The sequence below is a fragment of the Choloepus didactylus genome, chromosome 10, assembly GCF_015220235.1.
Source record: "Choloepus didactylus isolate mChoDid1 chromosome 10, mChoDid1.pri, whole genome shotgun sequence".
Classification (NCBI taxonomy): Eukaryota; Metazoa; Chordata; class Mammalia; order Pilosa; family Megalonychidae; genus Choloepus; species Choloepus didactylus.
In genome coordinates, this window is record NC_051316.1 from 123,373,475 (window position 1) to 123,392,826 (window position 19,352).

The following is a 19,352-nucleotide window of genomic DNA, read 5'->3' on the forward strand; positions in this document are numbered from 1 at the left end:
ATTTTGTATATGCACTTTTCTGATAAGATCCACGGATCTTAAGGTCAAGAACCAAGGTCCCCACATCTCCTCTCCATTCCTCTCCACATTGCCTCTGTGGAATGTGTGTTGTGTGTGTATTATCTGGACGGGGACACAAGGTGGAGTATCTGGGGAACCAGTAATTCTTAACTTGGGTGTTGGTTACATACAGTTGAGCTTACACTTAAAATGTCCCCCTTTTATTCACACACATACATATAGCATACTTAAATACACAGACAATATTAAGACAGAATTATAGGCAGAGGACTAAAGTCCTATCTCCTTAGCATGGCAGCTCTCTTGATCTGCCCTTAAGAACAGCCTTACCTCCTGCCACATTCCCTTGAGTGGCCAAGCAACTAGGTCACTCTGTAGCCACCAAGTCTCTCAGAACTCCCCATCTTAGCAAACTATTCATCCTCCCTGGTACTCCCACTTTAGTCTTATCTTAGGCATCACTTCCTCCTGGAAGATTTTTCTTTCCTCTTTCCTGCTCTTAGGCACCTGATTCCCCTCTCTAGAGCCTTCTGCATACTTCTGTCGTTTTCTTGGGAAATAGAAGTGAACATGTGATAAGAACTTACTTAATGTAAACCACTTTTCTGGCTATGCTTTTTATAACCAATGAATTGTACACATTGTCAAGAACTATTCACTGCTACTGGAGCTTTGAATTGCCACTCTGGATTCACATCCAAGGATGTTAAAAATTGTATCATTTTGATAGGAATATCTTGTACAACCATGGCCCTTTTGTACAACCATGGCCCTTAGTAACAATGAGGTCAACAACAGCTAAGTAAGAAAACCCTAACATGAAATTAGTACAATTCCAGCCAAAAGCAAAGAAATGGTGTTTTAATGTGCATGCAAAGAAAACATACACCTTGCACAAGGTTTTCCAAAATATTCAAAGCAGGTCTAAGAACCTCATTATTAGTTGAGGTCCTGGCCTGGGAAAGGCTGGCCTAGAACAATAAGTAAAACTGAGAAGATTCAGGGCAGGAGGATAATTTTATTGAGGAACCAGGTGCGATTTTATTTTTTGTACTTTTCATTGGGCTACAAACTGTTATGAAATGTTAAGTGTATAGTAACTATGAGTAGTATAATTTGAATATAAAGAAGCATGCAAGTATAGGTATATTTCTACACATATACCATATCATCCAATTATTTATATGTATTATACCACACACACACTCACCATAAATATTCAGATGGGAAAATAAAAATCTGGAGGTGATTTTTAGAATGTCTGGGGCTATAGAAGGGGAGGTCATTTGCTCAAACTATTAGGAAATTAAAATTACAGAGTTCTTGAAGATTTGGAATTTTATACTTAGAAACTAAAAAGCATGGACTTAAACTGTAAATGAGCTACTCAAGTAAAGCTAACCAGCCACAGGCAGAACAAGTGAGATCAATTTCCTTTAGATTCTTGATTCTAATTTTAAAACAGCAATAATATATTTGACAGTAGGAAAGATTTTACACTACAGCAGCAAAGAACTCTCACACAAAAGCAAAAAACAAAACAGGTTTTAATGATTAAAACAGAGATGAATTAGTCAATTTATAATAACCATTTACTAAGGGAAGCCCTAGAACCAGAAATAAGGAATTTAAAATTGCATGCAAAATCTAGTTACCATAATAACCAAAGCAATACCAAAAACAAACTTAGTTTCCTAGCAGACTCCAGGCCTTTTTATTTCCAACCCTTGGTAACCAAAATATGTACACTATCACATGCTCTTAGTGGAGGAATAAGATTATTTGTATAGGACTACAAATATTTTTCACATATGGGAGAGCACAAAAAAAAATGTCTTCTCCTCCATCTTTTCGGGCCTATATTGAAAAAAAGGCACTCCCAAAGGTTCCTTGGTAACACCTTTATATGTAAAGTTAATGGTCCACTCATTACATAGATCTGGGAACCACAAGGCACCAAAATTACCTTTCATAACATGTGGCTTTCTTAAACAATGACAAAAAGTTTGGATACCAATTTCTGGTAAAACACCTAGACTGTTTCTTTGAAAACATCATCATATGCTTAATCACTGGACTTTGGCATGCACAGCCAAATTTATCAAGGAACTGAAATAACCACCATATAGTGGTGGCAGAGGACTCTGAATCATTATTCTCAGCTCCTTCCAGCAACCTTATGCCAACTGAACTTTGTCCTTTTCCTTTTTATCAAGCACTCTGAACCTGGGTTTAACTTTTCTGCTCAAAAGATTTGTTAAAGAGACTTCTAGATTCATTACTACCTGAGTCTTTATGATATTCAAAACAAAAAGTAATGGAAGTCTGCAATTACCTATGGACAGTTGTTCACCATTCACAGAATTTTTGGAAACTGACGCCTGAGGCCAAGGAGAATTTGCTTTATTTATCACTAAATCTGACTCATGTTGAGCCATACTGAAACTGCACTTGGGTAGCTAGTCTCAAATCAAATGGGGCTTTAATATTTCTCTATATTTACTGCATCCATGCAGTGTGCAATTTTTGATGCTGAATAAGAGATATGTGGCAATTGAAGGCTTCACCACAAGCATCACATTCATGGGTTTCTTGGATTTTCACCTCTGCATGGATCTTCTGATGGTTGACAAGGCTGCGCTGCTGACTGAAACTTTTGTCGCACTTCTCACACTTATAAGGTTTTTCTCCTGTGTGTATTCTCTGATGTTGAATAAGACCTGAGTTCCGGCTAAAGGCCTTCCCGCATTCATCACATTTATGGGGTTTATTCCCTGTGTGCACACCTTGATGTCGAATAAGATTACAAAGTTGACTGAAGCTTTTGCCGCACTGTCTGCACAGATAGGGTCTCTCACCAGTGTGGATTCTCTGATGTTCAATGAGAAAAGAGCTCCGACTGAAGCTTTTCCCACATACAGTACACAGGTAGGGCTTTTCACCAGTGTGGATTCTTTGATGTTGTACAAGATGAGCACTAACACTAAAAGTTTTCCCACATTCCTCACATTTATAAGATTTCTCCTTAGGGTAAACCTCCTGCTGTATAACAAGGCTGCAATTTGGATCAAAACTATCCTTAGTCTCATTGTATGGATAGGTCTTCTCCCTGGTGTGGATTCTCTGATGCTGAATAAGGCCTGAGCTTCTACTAAAGGCTTTCCCACACTCCTCACATTTATGGGGTTTGTCTCCCGTGTGAATTCTCTGATGACGGGTAAGGTTGCAAAGTTGACTGAAGCTTTTCCCACACTCTTTGCACTGATAAGGTCTTTCACCTGTATGGATCCTCTGATGTTCAATAAGGAATGAGCTCCGACTAAAGCTTTTTCCACATTCAATACAAAGAAAAGGCTTCTCACCAGTGTGGATTTTTTGGTGTTGTATAAGGTATGTACTTAATCTAAAGGCTTTCCCACATTCACCACATTTATGTGGTCTTTCCCCAGTGTGAATTCTCTGATGTTCAACAAGCAATGAGTTTCGACTAAAGCTTTTCTTACATTTGGTACAATGATAGGGTTTCTCACCAGTGTGAGTTCTCTGATGTTCGATAAGGTGTGACTTCCAACTGAAGGCTTTCCCACAGTCACTACATTTATGGGGCTTCTCACCTGTGTGAATTCTTTGATGTTTAACAAGGCTCCTTCTCTGGCTGAAGCTTTGTTTACACTGATTACACTGATAGGGTCTCTCTCCAGTGTGGATTCTCTGATGTCTAATAAGGGTTGAGCTCACACTAAAGGTTTTTCCACAGTAGTTACACTCATAGGGCCTTTCCCCTGTGTGAATTCTCTGATGTTCAATAACAAATGAGCTGCGACTAAAACTTTTCCCACATTCATTGCATTGGAAAGGTTTTTCACCAGTATGGACTCTTTGATGTTGAATGAAATGGGCTTTGCGAACAAAACCCTTTCCACATTCTTCACATTTATGGCATTTCTCTTCTGAGTTTGGTCTCTTACGGATAACGTTCATGTTTCCTCTGAATGTTCTTTGTTCCTGATTCAGAGATTCCCTTGGTATTTCCCATAAGAAGATCCCTCTCTGTTTATCTAACCTACCAACAAGTTCAAAGGTTTCTCTACCCCTGGGATCCTGGTCAATTTCACTTTTGATTCTTGTAACTATAACACCCTGTGGTTCCATTTCTTCCTCAATTTCCTGTTTCACAATTGGTTCCTCGTCCTGATCTCTGTTCAAAACATCTGTAAATAGAAAATACATACATCAGTCCAGCTCTTTACCAGCTAAGAGAAACTGCTGGAAAAATAAGGTAATACAGAAAAATTAATCTACTGCACCCATAAAATGTAGTTTACTTCCTCACAATATTTTTGTGAGGATTCACTTAGTTCACATACATAAAGTAGTTAGAACAGTACTTGGCAAAGAGTACAAGCTTTATAATTGTTATTATTTATTTATTAGCTATAAGACACAAAATGGTTTTTGAAGACTGGGTATAAAAACAGAGTTCAGGAGGCAAGTAATGAGACAGTAAGAACAAGCAAAGTTGAGAGGAAGGGCTGGCAAAACAAAAGTAAATATGCAAGGTAACATGGGCAAACAAAATAAATAAAACAAGTAGTGGTGGGATGAACCAATAGATCATGGAAGAAAGGATAACTTAGGAAGACAACAGTAGGCTTAGGAAAATTTAGGATGAGAAACCATTACTGGAATGTGAACAGGTCAAATAACTAACAGAAAGGAACACATAAAAAAGGAGGCTAGGAAGGATAGAGACAAAGAACCAGAGGAAGCAATAATTTATTCATTATCAAGAATTTATTTATCATGCCTCCAAAGCACTCCAGGCACTGGGTAATGAGCCAGGATTCAGAGATAAGATATGAAGCCCCCATCAAATGGAATGAATGATGAGCACAAATGGGGAAAGGAAATAAGGGCAAAGAAAATATTAAAAAGTAGCCCTTATGTAAAGAGACAAAATGGCTATTTTTAAAATAAAGGGTTGAAGTAACATGGAGGCTATAAAACAGAGAGAGACCAAATAAAATAAGTACCAAGGAACACAGTCAGAGTTCATGGAAGAATAGAAGAAAAAGAGCAGTCTGTGGTAGATTATGACTTCATCCACCATGAAACATAGCTTTTTCTTCAAGTGTAACTGTTTCTCACCCCTCTAAATACATATGTAAAACTGAAGGTCCACACCCTGTTGCAACTGAGAACCTGCAGGATATCTGAGAAATGAAAATCCTTTATGTACTGAAGGAAAGATAACATCATGATCTATGATGTAACAGAGTGGCATAAGGCACACTTAGGTCCTGAGTTCTTTCCTGATTTTCCATTTTTGCTGCTTACTGGGTAACCCAATGAGAAGATTCAATCACTACCAAATTTATATTTGGTCCTAAACAAGTTCCTTTTGCAGAGGTACTCTTTTCTTTCAATTTTCTAGTCTTTATAGCTGTGAAGTATTTTTGAATTTTCTTTTCATTTACTTCAAACAGGTCATTAAGTTATTTTATTTCAGAAAACCTCTTATTCTCCTCAGCAGCTACTATAAACTTTCTTTCTACTTAATACTTTACTGTAATACTATAAGTAAAGCTCTTCATGACAGTCTCTAAGCCTCAATTCACCACTGTACTCCAACATACTTTAAGTTGCCAAATTGCTTGTGTTACAGGCTTTCATGCCATTTCTTGGAAATCCCATTTACTAAATGTGACCCCCAGTACTGTCCATCTGGCAAATTTTAGGTTTCCTCTTTAAATTCAGTACAAAGCAATAGTTCCTCTACAAAGCCTTCTCTGAGTCCACTCAACGTTGTTCTATCTTATCTCATTGGCCCTTGCCCATAACTCTATTGGAGCTATTGTTACACTGAACTCTTAACTACCTTTTTCTGTTTGTCTCTTCCAATGGGATTGTAAATTCCTTGTGAAAAGGGAAAGTCTCTGATACCCAGTGCATACTGATCTGGGGGTTTCACGCAAAGAAATAAGACAAAATTATCATTATTTGCATATGATATGATTATCTACCTAAAAATCCTAAAAGAACCAAATGAAAATATAATAAATGACAAGACAGTACAAAAGATAGTTAAAAATAAGATTAAAATATAAAATAAAAACTGATTCTTACTATCAAGAACAGTTATTAAATATTATAAAAAAATAAAATATGCTCTTCACAACAGAAAAAAACAAAACCTAGGAATAAACCAAACAAGAAATGTCCAAGGTACATAAAATAATCCATAATTTTTCTCTGAAGGACCTGAAAGGGAATTAAACAGTCTTAACCACATGGCTAAAAGAGACTCAATATTACAAGGATCTCAACTTCTCCCAAGTGAATCTATGAACCTAACTGGTTCAAAATCCTATGAACCAACAAAAAAACCCAAATGAATCTAAATCTCAACTGGAAAAATGCAGAAAACAATTAAGTTTATCATGAAAAAGAATATAAAATAACTTATCCTACCAAACATAAAAATGCAATATATTGCTAAAGTAAATAAAACAGAATGGCACTGCCATAAAAATAAACAGGTCAACATGACAGGCGGGTAAAGAAAACATTTAAGTCTAGGCTTCTACACATAGTAGCATTGAAATCATTATCCATTAGATATGGGCTTGGCAGCTATAATCACTTTCTTAAGGATCTGCCAGCCATGCTTCTATGATATGTACCCCCATCCTGTGGTCGCAGCTAATTTCTCTGCAGTAGAGAGTTGACTCAAAGTGGGTCTCTCCTAAGAATTGAAACAGAAATCACTATTTAGTCTGAATATGGCTAGAGTTGTAAACTACCAACTCAGAAGCTAACGGGACAGAGGCATGTGGACATAAGGAGGAAGCGCTGGTCTGCCAAGGAGAAAGAAATAGAGCACAAAGACAGAGTAATTTCCTGCTTCCTAAGAGTGAATCAGCTTCTGATTTTAGTTCTTTCCTGATGTTCGGTTGCAATTATGCTCATATTTTCCATAAGATACTCCTATGTCACTATAAAAATGTCCCTTCTGGTTTAAATTAGCTTAAGTTGATTCTTATAATCTTTAATTAAATACTTTTAATAATATGGTAGCTGAGGGGAGAGAGAGAAGGCAAGGAAATCATAAAGAGAAGTGAGTAAAATTTAGGATAGTGCGTATGTTGGCAAACTTTCTGCAAAGGGTCAACTAGTAAATACTTTTGGCGTTGTCAGCTATATGGTCTCTATGCAACTATCCAACCCTGCCATGTGTGAAAGTAATCAAAGACAACATATAAAAGAATGGCCATGTCCATGTTCAAATAAAACTTTATTTACAAACACAGGTGGGATGCCAAATTTGACCTGGGGGCCATAGTTCCAACCCCGCTATCTGAGAGAGTATAAAAAGTAGTTTTCTTGTTAAAAGAATGGGAGAATGGGAAAGAACTTCATTTCTAGGGCCTAGCACAGGCCTTGATAAGTATGTATGGAATGAATGAGCATGGAACAAATGACTGAAGACAGACTATACTGAAGAGAAATAATGAGTTCAAGGTCTTGTAGGTATAGCAAGTCCCAGTTCTGTCAAGGTCCAATGTGGCTCAAGGAGACTGAAGAGAAGTCATTGAAAGTGAAGAAGTCAATGTAGCAATTCAAGTTTTAAAAGAAAAAGCAGCATGGAATTGAAAAGCATGAATGAAGACCAAAAATTATAAAGCTAGAAAGAGTTGTATCATGAAAAGGAAGAAGATAAAATGGCCACTACATTAGAACAGTAGCATAATGCAATCCTACAGCAAGGAGACAGATGGGGTCTACAGAAGAGGACAAAATGGTTGAAGGAGAAATGATAAATGATGGAAAACTGTATTTCAGTTAAAATAAAGAAGAGCATGAAAGTAGGTCACAGATGGGCTCACTGCTATGCCTCTGTCCATATGTTAGGTATATGTTGTAGTAATAGGGATAGGCAGGGATGGCCACTCACCTTGCTCTATCAACCAGACACCATATGTGTGGATAAAGCTGGCAGTAACTCAAACATCATGGCATATTTTTAAAAAACCAACAGCTGATGTGGCTGGAGACTGAAGTGGTATGTTAGTAAGAATAGATGAGACTAGAAAGCTAGGCAGGGGTTGTATTTGGGATGTCCTGGTATGACAGGATAAGAAATTAAGATTTCTATGCTGTAAATTATCAGGAACTATCAAAAATTTTAAGCTGTTAACTAACCCAAAATCACTTCTGTGGCAGTAAACAGAAGATTTTAAAAGAAAGAGAAAATGGTGGCAAGGAGCTACTTTAGGGGCGAATACAATAATCCAGTAAAGACGTATTAAGTCTTCAATAAGTATACTCATCCAGTCACACAAATATTTAAGAAGCCTAAAGTCTATGCCGGGCTCTGTGCTAAGTGGTAGAGATATCAAATGAAAAAGATAAAATGACTGTCCTTGTGGAGATCAGTCTGGTTAGAGAAATAACATAAACAATGATTACAGTTCAGTGTGATAAATTCAAGAATAGAAGTAGATACAAGATAGCAGAGAAAGGAGTGCTTAACTTTGAACAGGAGGCCCTTGAGATCTTAATGGATTGAGACTTGCCAGGTGTGAGTTACTTATGTGGTCTTCAACAGGAGAAGACTAGGAATTTGGAGCTTAACTGAGAAGCAATCAGCACTTACACTGTTCTTTCTACATGCTAGTCATTGTTCTAAGTATTTAGAACTGATAGTAACTCAGTTAATGCTCACAATAATCCTATAAAAATTGGGTGCTATTATCTCTGTTTCATAAGAAAGAAACCAGAATTTGAACCTAGGCAATTAGGTTCCACACTGCCTCTCTCCTTCCAAGAGGAAGATTTGGGATTTATCATCACATAGCAGGTAGCTGATAACCAGAGTGTAGATAAGGTCCCCAGAGTGTAGATAAGGTCCCCAGAGGAAAGTGTATAGCCTGAGAGGAAGTCTGAGAATGCAAGCCAAGAGAGGAAAGCAATAAAGAATTCCAAATATCCACAGAGAGGTGAAATAAGGTCCAAAAAGAGCCTAGTGTATTTGACAATGTTACAAAAGAGGCAAGGCAAAGGGGCTTGGAGATAATGGGAGGTAAGGAAGTACAGAATGAACACACATTAACTACTCTTACAAAAATTTGGCTGAGAAGACAATAAGGACCAAGTTACAAGCAGTAGCAAGAGCGAGGCTATGGCTCAAAGAAGGGTCTCCCCACTCCCCTTTTCCCTGACTGGAAGAGCTATGAACATACCTATCATCAGAACAAAGATACTAGGGCAGAAGGTAGAGAGACTGAAGCTGTAAGAAAAAGTGAAAAGGATGATTTCTGGAGAGGTGGGAAGATGGAAGCGGATTTAAGTTTGCAGATGAGGGCAGAGACGTTGAGAGTTCATACTCAGTGGCTTCTATTTCCTGTGAAATCAATGATGGACCCAAGAAAAACTCTTTCAGGTTTTAAAAAATAATTACTATAAGCAGCAGGAGTGAGCAAATCAAGGGAAAAAAGCCACTGAGATATGAAGACCCAATAGAGACTAGAAGAAAAAAAGGTACACTTATAAGGGGGATATCCAGCCTTCTGGCTATAGAATTTCTCCCGCTGTGTACAGCAACTCAGGTAGGGGAGGAAAGAAGGCAGATTTTATAACCAATATAAGATTTGAAGTCTAAAGGCTGGTAGAGCATAATGACAAGGCGGCAAGAGTGCATGGTGGTGAAAGATTAATTCACGTATGGGATCATGCGTTACATGAGGAGGTGAAGTCAGGAGAGGGTTGAGAGCCTGGGGAAAAAACAGAGAAGTCTAGGGACAGAAAGCATCATTAAGAATGAACAGGTATAGTAGGAAAGGGATAAGGGAGGTAAAGAGATCAAAAGCTCCACAAGGCCAGAGGACATGTCTATTTTGGTAAACCTTATTTAGTTACAGTCAGAAAACATCTATTGCCTGAATGACTGATCAAGGTATAGGATATCGGGGTTTAAGATTAGTCTATAATGACAAAACTGAGGGTTTAATAATGGATGTGAGTTGCTGAATAAAAATGGAAAGCAGGGTCCCTGGAGTCAATGTGGTCAAGACGTAGAGGTCCAAGCACAGACTAAGTCATACATGTGTTGAAAGCAACAGTGATGGCATTGGTTAGCATAGAAGAGAAAACTGTGAAACGTGACAAAGTCTATGTGTGAGACCTGAGAAGAAATAGACAAGTAATAGAGACAAGGGATTGAGTGGGTAGAGCAAGACTGCTGAGACCTCAGAGGAGGAGAGATTTTGTTTGAAGGTGCAAAACAAATGCTTTGGGAACAACTTTAAAAAGCTAGGAGAACAACAACTTCTCCCTTTCAGCCTTGAGATAAAAGGCAGGGAAGGAGGAGGGATGTGGGAGAATAAGCAGACCCACTTGAAGGATTGCCAGAGAAGAGATGTCCTTGGGAAAGTGCCAGGTTTCAGTTAAGGCCAGAAGGGGTAAGGAACATTATGTGAAGAGGAACAGGGGCTCCAGAAGGCACAGTGAAAAGGAGTGGGAGGAACACAGTGGGAGGGAAAGTACAGCATAACATGGGAATGAGATTGTGAAGATAGGGGACCAGAAAGGTTTATATTTTGGTCACTGCAAGGACAATAGGGATGAGAGTCTGGAAACAATAACTGGCTGTAAGGTTTGGATCAGAACTTTCAAATAAACCAGTTTTGGTCCTGGCCCAAGGGTTCTGAGGCTCTGATTTCTAACAGCCTCTTAGATATTTTAATCAGAGAAATAATAAATTCTTACCCAGTGAGACCAGGTTTCCATAATTCTCCATCATGACATCTTTATACAGGCTTCTCTGAGCTGGGTCCAGATAACCCCACTCCTCCTGGGTAAAAAACACAGCCACATCCTCAAATGTCAGCAACCCCTGAAACAGTATGATTTCTGTTGTCAGTTCCAGTTGTCTCAAGGACAATTCTACCACTGTAAGTGGCAGAAGCAATCTATTGTTAGGGCCAAGTGGGCTAGGAGGAACATGATAACTAAGAGTTCCAAGTGGGGCCCAATTCTGGGAACCGACAGTAACAGACATTCCATAAGCAAGAGTAACTGGGCTGGACCCCAGTTCTCGGCAGTAAAGGGCCTCAAGATCAGGCTTTTCTGGGTTAATAATTATGTCCTAACATTTTCACTTTAGTACGCTGCCCCAAGGCCTCTCCCAGCTTCCTTCACCTCACTGCCCCACTCCATTTCTCTACTCGCACTGGATTGGTACCGTGGTCACTTCAATTCCACGAGGTCTTCCAAGTGTACCTTAGGTACAGGCATCGTGCCAGGTGCAGAAGACAGGCAAGGGTCAGAAATACTGCCGGAGGAACTTACAAATGAGAGAGCCAGCTTAGAGCATTACTCATTCCCTCCAGCAGATTTATCGAGTCGCTCTTGAATAAAGGGGGCCAGTAGGCAGTTTGGTCGCAAACCGCACCCCAGAACCCTGGCACGGCGCTGACCCTGAAGACAGAGGAGGGGACGGCCCGCCGGCGCGGCCTAGCTCGGGTGCAGGCGAGAGAACGGGGATACCCGGGGGGAGCGGCTTACCTTTGGCTCGGGCGGGGGGCTGGGGGCGGCCATCTCCCAAAGAAACGTGCCAGGAACCGGCGGAGGCTGCCCGGAAAGTGGCCTCTGGTGAGGCCTACCTGGCCGCTGGAGACCAGGCCCGAGGAAGACCAGGCCCTCCTAGCTGGGTCCGACCAGGTCTGCTTCGGTCCCGGGCGGTCACGACCCCAGGAGCATATCAGATGCGCTCCCTGGCCGCCCACCAATTGCGAACCCCGACTCCTTTCCCTGGTTGCGCAGCCTTTCAGGCTTTCCCCGAGCTGCCTCCCCGCTACCCGTTTCTCCTCCTTTCAGCCAAGGAGCTCTCAGGCCTCCCACCCCCGGACTAGGAGGCGTCACCCCGAACCTTCCCGGGACGCCCCGCAACTACAACTCCCGTCATGCTCCGAGAGAGCGCCGCCGTCCAGCTTCGGCCAGCAAAAGGCACCGGACCACATTTCCCGGCGTGCAAAGGGCGACCATGAGTCTAACAGGAAAGACGGGGCACTTGCCACTAAGCTCACACCCGATTGGCTGGTCTTGGCGCCGCGGGGCTGTAGTTGTCTTTGGAAATGGCGGCGCTCTCCGTTTTCGGTATTACCAGAAGAGGCTTCACATGGGTGGTTTCAGGGGCGTCGCGCCGGGAATTTTGGTCTCGATCCAGGTAAAGCTGAAGGTTAGGCGGTGGGTCACATTCACGGGAAGTAAGGAGAGAAATGGAGGAGCATGGAGGAAGAAGTTTAGGAGGCGGCGTCGTGCGACTAGAACTGGCCCTAGTCCTGCGTTTGACCAGGGGAAAGGACGAGAAAGTGAGTTAGGGTCCCGAGTTCAGGAACTTCAGTACAGCTCTCCACGAGCGATGGAGCCCAGGTTTTTCCATCTCGGGCTTAGTTTTCTCATCTTGTAAGGGAAATACCACCCCCTTTCTCTTCAGATTCTCTCAGTTTATTAAGCAAACATTACTGACCGTGTATGAGGCACCGAGTGAGGTGTCTGGAAACAAATGACTCTGTTGAAACGATCACCTTAGATCATGATCGTGGAAGTGCTTAGTAAACTAAACTCACTTCCAGGCCTTTTTTTTTTCACAGGCAAGATTCAGAAATGAAGTGCACCCTCTTCATTTTGTTCTTTTGTTCATTCATTGATTCATTCATTCACACAACAAATATTTATTAAGTGCCTTCTCTGGGCCAGCAGTCCTCTACGTCCGGAGGAAACAGCAGCCGAAAAACGTTCCTTCTCAAAGATGAAATACTATAACACAAGGAAGGGAACTATTTTGCTCAGAATCACAAAGCGAGTTAGTGGCAGAGCTGGGTCTGGAAACCAGGTCTCCTAATCCCCCACCTGCTGCCTTTTCCACTGCAACATGTGGAATCGTGCACGTTTATAGCTTGGAAACTCTATGTTGGGAACCATAGGGAAGAGTGTATGCTGTCTAGTAGGATTCAAACTAATTTCCTTCAGTCCAGAATGATATTTTCCTTGAACTTTTTCAGCAGCTCTTGTATTAGCTTCCCCTCTTCTTTGGTTAGTTATTTGTTGTTTTTTCTCAAATTTCCTTCAACTTTGTTTCATTCAACTTAATTCTGCAAATATTTATAGAGGGGTCTATTCTATGCCATGCTATATTTTAAGTGTTAGAAATACAGTAGAGAATAAGACAAGGTCCAAAGTTTTTGTCCTCATAGAGCGTATTTCTAGTGGAGGAGAAAATGAACACATAAATAAATATGGAATACAATTTCAAGATGTAGTAAATTATGAAGAAAAGTAGAGCAGTATAAAAGATTAGTGACATGGAAGGAATGAATTACATTGTATTCTGAATGTGATGGGATTTGCCTGGAGTGGTTTAAGGAGAAAATGGGAGGTGAGGAAAAAAGGACTGAATATACAATTCTTTTGAAAAGTTTTGTTGTAAAGGAGGGGAACATGGAGTCAAGGGAGAATATTTTTCTCTGAAGATGGGAGATATATTGCATCATATTGTGTGCCCATGGGAATACTTTAGTGGAAGGGTGAAATATAAAGAATTGATGTAGAAAGAAGGATTACTTGCTGGAAGAAAGTCCTTGAGTAGCCAAGGAAGAATAGCATTAAGAGCCATATTCTTGGCAAGGTGCAGTTGCATTTCCTGTACTTCCAATTCCCATAGGGATAGCCAAACTCAATCAGATGCCAATTCCATGGGAGATAGGAATCACTATGTGGCTAATGAATAAGCCTTTTATTGAGCACTTACAGTGTGTCAGGCAGATTCCCTTATATCAGCCCATATACCCAATAGTAGTTATTCAGGGTGTTACTAAATGTATTTTCAGTGGACCCCGAAGCCACAACAGGTCTCTGCATTCAGGAGCTTATAATCTGTTATAGCATTTCTCAACTTGGGGGCATTTGGCAATGTCTGAAGACAGTTTGGGTTGTTAAAAATGGGGTTGGGGGTGCTACTGGTATCTTGTGGGTAGAATCTACAGATGCTGCTAAACATCCCACAGTGCACAGGAAAACCACCACAGCAAAGAATTATCTGGTATAAAATGTGCCAAGGTTGAGAATCCTGATCTCGAAAGAAAAGTAGAATGTAAATAAAGTTAAAAATCAGGATGTGATATGCTCTGAGAACAATATAAACAAGATGCTGTGAGAGGTCAGAGGAGCATACAGTTATATTTGACTTGGAGATTAGGTAAAATGTTTTGGAAGAGAATAGTTTTGTTCTAGGACTTGAAGGACTTGGGTAAAGATTTTTATGGTGGAAATGAAAGAAAGGCATTTTAGGTAGGTCATAACTTTAGCAACACTAGGAGTCAAGAAAGTGGGAGTGTGTTTGGGAACCAGAATGTAGTTTAGTTTGCGTAGAGCATAGTGCTTATAGGAGATTAGTGGGAGATGAGGTGAGACAGTAGATTGGGGTGAGATCCTGGAGGACTTGGATTCTCAGATGGGAAAATTTAACTTAAGAATTTAAGTTATTCTTAAGAATGTTTACAACACATAAAGCACATTCTTTCCTTTTGTTTTCTGTCTGTGCCAACTCAATTCAACTATATACATTCTGAGGGCAGGGATCCTTTCTTACTCTTCTCTGCTCTTCCCAGGGCCTAGAAGAGTGGTAAGTGTGCAAATTACATGTTGATTTTGATTGCTGGGCAAGATTAGGTCTGGTGCTTGTCAATTTCATTAATGCAGTGAACCAAAGATTCACTTTTCTTAAAACTTTTTATTTTGAAATACTTTTAAACTTACAGAACAGTTACAGAAACAATACAAAGCCTGTACAGAGAATTGCAGCATACCCCTACCCACTCCCCCTGTCCCAGATATGCACATCCAACAATTTTAACATTTGCCACATTTGCCCACCCACTCTTCCTTCCTTCCTTCCTTCCTTCCTTCCTTCCTTCCCTCCCTCCTTCCTTCCCTCCCTTCCTTCCTTCCTTCTTTCCCTCCCTCTCTCCTCTCCCTCCCTCCCTCCCTTCCACTTGAGTATAGATTGTATACATCATGCTCCTTGAACACTTAATACTGCCGTGTACATTTCCTAAGAGTTTTGCTTATGTAACTGCCTTAAATACAGCTATCAAGTTCAATATACTTAACATTGATACAAGGCTTACAGTCTACATCCCAGTTTTTTTTCATATGTCACAGTACTGTCTCTTTGAGCTTTTCTCCTCCCTTGCTAGATCCCATCCAGGGGCATGTATGGCATTTAATTGTTATTGTCTCTTTAGTTGCTCTTTCTTTTTTAATGACGGAAACACGTATACAACATAGACTTTCTTATCTCAGCCACTCCCAAACATACCGTTTAATGGAATTAATCACATTCACAATATTGCGGTACCCTCACCACCTTCCATTACCAAAACTTTCCATTTCTCCAAATGGAAGCCCTATACCCATTATGCATGAACTACCCATTCCGTCTTCCCCCCACTCCTGGCAATGTATATTCTAATTTCTGTCTCTTGTGAATTTGAATATTCTTCAGTATTTTCACTGAAGTTACCATGGGGCTTAAATTTAACATTCTAAATCTATAGCAGTCTTGTTTGCATTGATATCACCTTAACTGCAATAGTACACACAAACTGTGATTGTATACCTCTCTGTCTCTCTACCTTTATGTAATTCTTGTCACTAATTATGTGTTTACATTATGAGTCCAAAACCAATGATTTGTCATTACATTTTATGCATTTGCCTTTTGGATCCTGTAGGAAGTAGAAAGTGGAGTTACAAACCAAAAATACAGCAGTACTGTCATTTATATTTACCCATGTAATTACCCTTACTGGAGATCTTTATTTCTTCCTGTGGCTTCAATTTATTGTCTATTGTCCTTTCAACCTGTACAACTCTCTTTAGCATCTCTTGTAGGGCAGATCTAGCAGTGGTGAAGTCCTTCAGCTTTTGTTTATCTGGGCAGGTCTTAATTTCTCCCTTGTTTTTGAAAGACAGTTTTGCTGGATATAGAATTCTTAGCTGGCAGTTTTTTTGCTTTCAGCACTTTAATATGTCTTCCCCCTCCCACTGCCTTCTTGCCTCCATGGTTTCTGATGAGAAATCAGCATTGAATCTTAACAAAGCTCCCTTGTACATGACATGCTGCTTCTCTTGTAGCTGTCAAAATTCTTTGTCTTTGGCATTTGGCAGTTTGATGATAATATGTTGCAGTGTGGCTCTGTTTGGGTCAATACTGTTTGGAGTTATTTGAGCGTCTTGAATGTATATATTCATCTCTTTCATTAAATTTGTTAAGTCTTCAGTCATTATTTCTTTGACTATTCTCTCTGCTCCTTGTCCTCTTTCTTCTTCCAGCTCTCCCGCAATGCATATATTGGTATGATTGAAGGTGTCCCACAGGTTCCTCAAGCTCTGTTCACTTTTCTTCATTCTTTCTTCTTTCTGTTCCTCAGACTGAATGATTTCAACTGTTATCCACAAATTCTCTGATTTTTCTTCTGCCAGTCCTAGTATGCTGTTGAACCCCTCTAGCAACTTTTTAATTTCTGTTATGGTAAACTTCAGCTCTGTTTTCTTTTCCTTTTCATGATTTCTGTCTTTCTATTGATATTCCCTTTGTGTTCATCTGTCATTTTCCTGATTTCTTTTAGTTCTTAGTCCATGTTTTCCTTTAGCTCTGTGAGCATATTTAGAACCATTTTTTGAAACTCTTTGTCTGGAATGTCCCTGATCTGATCCTTCTCATTGATGGTTTCTCTTGCTTTATTCTTCTTTGACTGGGTCATCAATTCTTCTTTTCTGTATGTTTTGTAACCTTTTGTTGAAATCTGGACATCTTGATATTTTAATGTGTTGTCTCTGGAATTTAGACTTTAAGGCATCTGTTCCTTAAGCTGGTATCCAACTAGTATTATGACAGAACTTTCCTTGATTGCCAGGTGCTAACAAAAAAAGGGAGAAAAATCAAATATCTTTTCTAGTTTTTGTAGATTGACCTGTGCAGGTACTTTCCTTCAAGGCTTATCCATATAATGAGTTTGAAGAATAGCTCCAGTCCAAAGCATAGGGGCCTCCCTGATCCTTTCTGTTTATGTACCTTGTCTTGGGCATAGAAATGTCACCCCAAGAATTCCCCCATTTACACAGTTCCAAGTGTCCGCCTTTCCCTAGGAAACAGTTTGCTTATAGTCCCAGGTCCTGCACTTTATGTTCTGTAGCCAGCACTCCCTTGCCTCTGGCACCACGACTTGTCCCTTGCCCCAGGCAGCACTCCCTTGCCCCACAGCATTCTATAGGAGAGTTCTGTGAGCTGCCTTCTACACAAAGGGGAAGTTCTGGGATAGCAAGTCCCTCAGGCCACCACCAGACAGATTGGGTCAGATATATATGCTCCCAGTATGTGCCCCCTCCAGAACCGGAACCAGGGATCCACACTGGAAATGTAGGCCAATTTTGTGCTGAGCTGGTGAAGGGGAAGGGAGGGACCAGCCAGGGTGCCACAAGATCTTAAGGCTTTTAAGTAGCCTTTTTCTTGACTCTGCATTCGCCCTGTTACTGCAGTACTTAGCTGTTTTCTAGAGCTTTGAGAAAGATGTTTCTACCAATTCTTTCTGGTCATTCAGAGCTTTTGTGAGCAGACAGAGCCCTGAAGCATCTAACTCTGCCATCTTGAACAGGGAGCGACTCACATATTTGTTTTTGATCTTGACAGAAAAGAGAAAGAGCCTGTGGTGGCTGGGATAATAGAAGAGGTGAAGAAGGAGCCTATCTTGATGTGTCCCCCTTTACGAAGCCGAACATACATACCACCTGAAGATCTCCAGAGTCGTCTGGAAGCTCGTGTCAGAGAAGTTTTTGGTCAGTCTGCTCCTGGCAGTTGGCAGGACATCTCCCTGGAAGATGGTCATCAGAAGTTTAGTCTCTTGGCACAATTAGCTGATGACTTGGGCCATGCGGTACCTAACTCCAGACTTCACCAGCTGTGCAAGGTCAGAGACGTCCTTGATTTCTACAGCGTCCCTGTTCAAGATAGATCTAAATTTGATGAGCTGGTTGCCAGTAATTTGCCTCCCAATTTGAAAATCACTTGGGGTTATTGAAAAGTTCAAAGGAGGAGCACATTCAAATCTTTTTCCCCTCTGAACAAGGGGGCTACTTATTAGACCTTCAATACTTCACTGTGTGAAATGCTACCTGAACTGTTCTCTATACCCACAATCTATGGAAGAATATACATGTTTTTTTTTTTCTTTGTTTGCCTCATTTCACCACAAATTGACAAAAAGAAAGAACAAAAATACCAAAAAAAAAAAAAAAATAGCGTTTTTTTTTCACATTTGCTGAAACAGAATCAGTTCATTAATAAATTATGAAAATTTTCTTCTCTGGAGGATGCTATAATTAACTTGGGTTTAAGACAGGATGCCATTACAATTTTAGATGTAGTTTTTCCCCATCATAGACATAAAATATTTGCAAGAAAATGTTTTAATACTGTTTGGACTCTTAAATCTAAAGACGGTATTGTATATAGTACATATTCAAAGAAGGAAACTTGCATTAGGTTAGATATCTATAAAAGAAACATAAAAGACTTGTATATTAAAGGAAGTTGTTTCTTTTACTTACATTGCACAAGCAGAAATTGTAGAAAGTGGTACTGTGCATTTTGGATTAGCCTCTTGGAATTAAAGTAGATTTCTTAAAGTTTATTGTGTGTCTTAAATTTTTTTACAGGTGAACTTTGCTTTTATTTTCTGATTTACCATTTCCTTAAGATAAGTATTATAATTTTGAAAAATTAGAATATGTGCCAATTATTAAGTGCTGTGACATACTTCTTTTTAGTAGTTAAACCAGATTCTCCAACTCTAAATGAATAGTCCCCTTTCAAAGGAGATGATGCATATTTCAAACCCTTTTATCTTTCCTGTAACTTTTATGTACATTTGTATATATGTAACCTATGCATCTATGACATGATTATTCACTAGGGTGGCAAGTACTTTTGTGTACCTAATTTTGGGAAATATTCAAATAGCAAGCTACCAGAAGGTTCTAAATGACAAAATTAGTGATTAAATTAGGAATTCTATTTGGTCAAACTTTAGATGTGGCTAGACAATAATGAGAAAGGGAGGAGGAATTAAGAATCTTAATATTATCTTGTCTGTACTGACATTTCTGAAAGGAAAATGACAGAGTTTTTTTGTTTTGTTTTGTTTAGTTTTTTAAGTTTTATTCACACACCATGCAATCCATCCAAAGTGTACAATCGGTGGCTTTCGGTA

The 19,352-nt window shown here is 39.9% G+C and overlaps 2 protein-coding genes across 3 annotated transcripts; one reads left to right on the plus strand and one right to left on the minus strand.

Moving 5' to 3' along the window:
• Nucleotides 1–1,019: 1,019 nt before the first annotated feature.
• On the minus strand, nt 1,020–11,935 carry ZNF189 (zinc finger protein 189). 2 transcript variants are annotated; one of them, XM_037798092.1, is made up of 3 exons: nt 11,587–11,935; nt 10,789–10,873; nt 1,020–4,232 (listed from the first exon to the last, which is right to left on the minus strand). In XM_037798092.1, the coding sequence occupies exons 1-3, from the start codon at nt 11,617–11,619 to the stop codon at nt 2,521–2,523; spliced, it is 1,830 nt and encodes a 609-aa protein (XP_037654020.1). In that variant the 5' UTR covers nt 11,620–11,935; the 3' UTR covers nt 1,020–2,520. The 2 variants fall into 2 exon arrangements, with proteins under 2 accessions (XP_037654020.1, XP_037654019.1); XM_037798091.1 differs by having other exon boundaries at nt 10,789–10,915.
• Nucleotides 11,902–18,773, plus strand: MRPL50 (mitochondrial ribosomal protein L50). Its single transcript, XM_037798093.1, has 2 exons — nt 11,902–12,247; nt 17,774–18,773. The coding sequence occupies exons 1-2, from the start codon at nt 12,156–12,158 to the stop codon at nt 18,159–18,161; spliced, it is 480 nt and encodes a 159-aa protein (XP_037654021.1). The 5' UTR covers nt 11,902–12,155; the 3' UTR covers nt 18,162–18,773.
• The last annotated feature ends 579 nt before the right edge of the window (nt 18,774–19,352 follow it).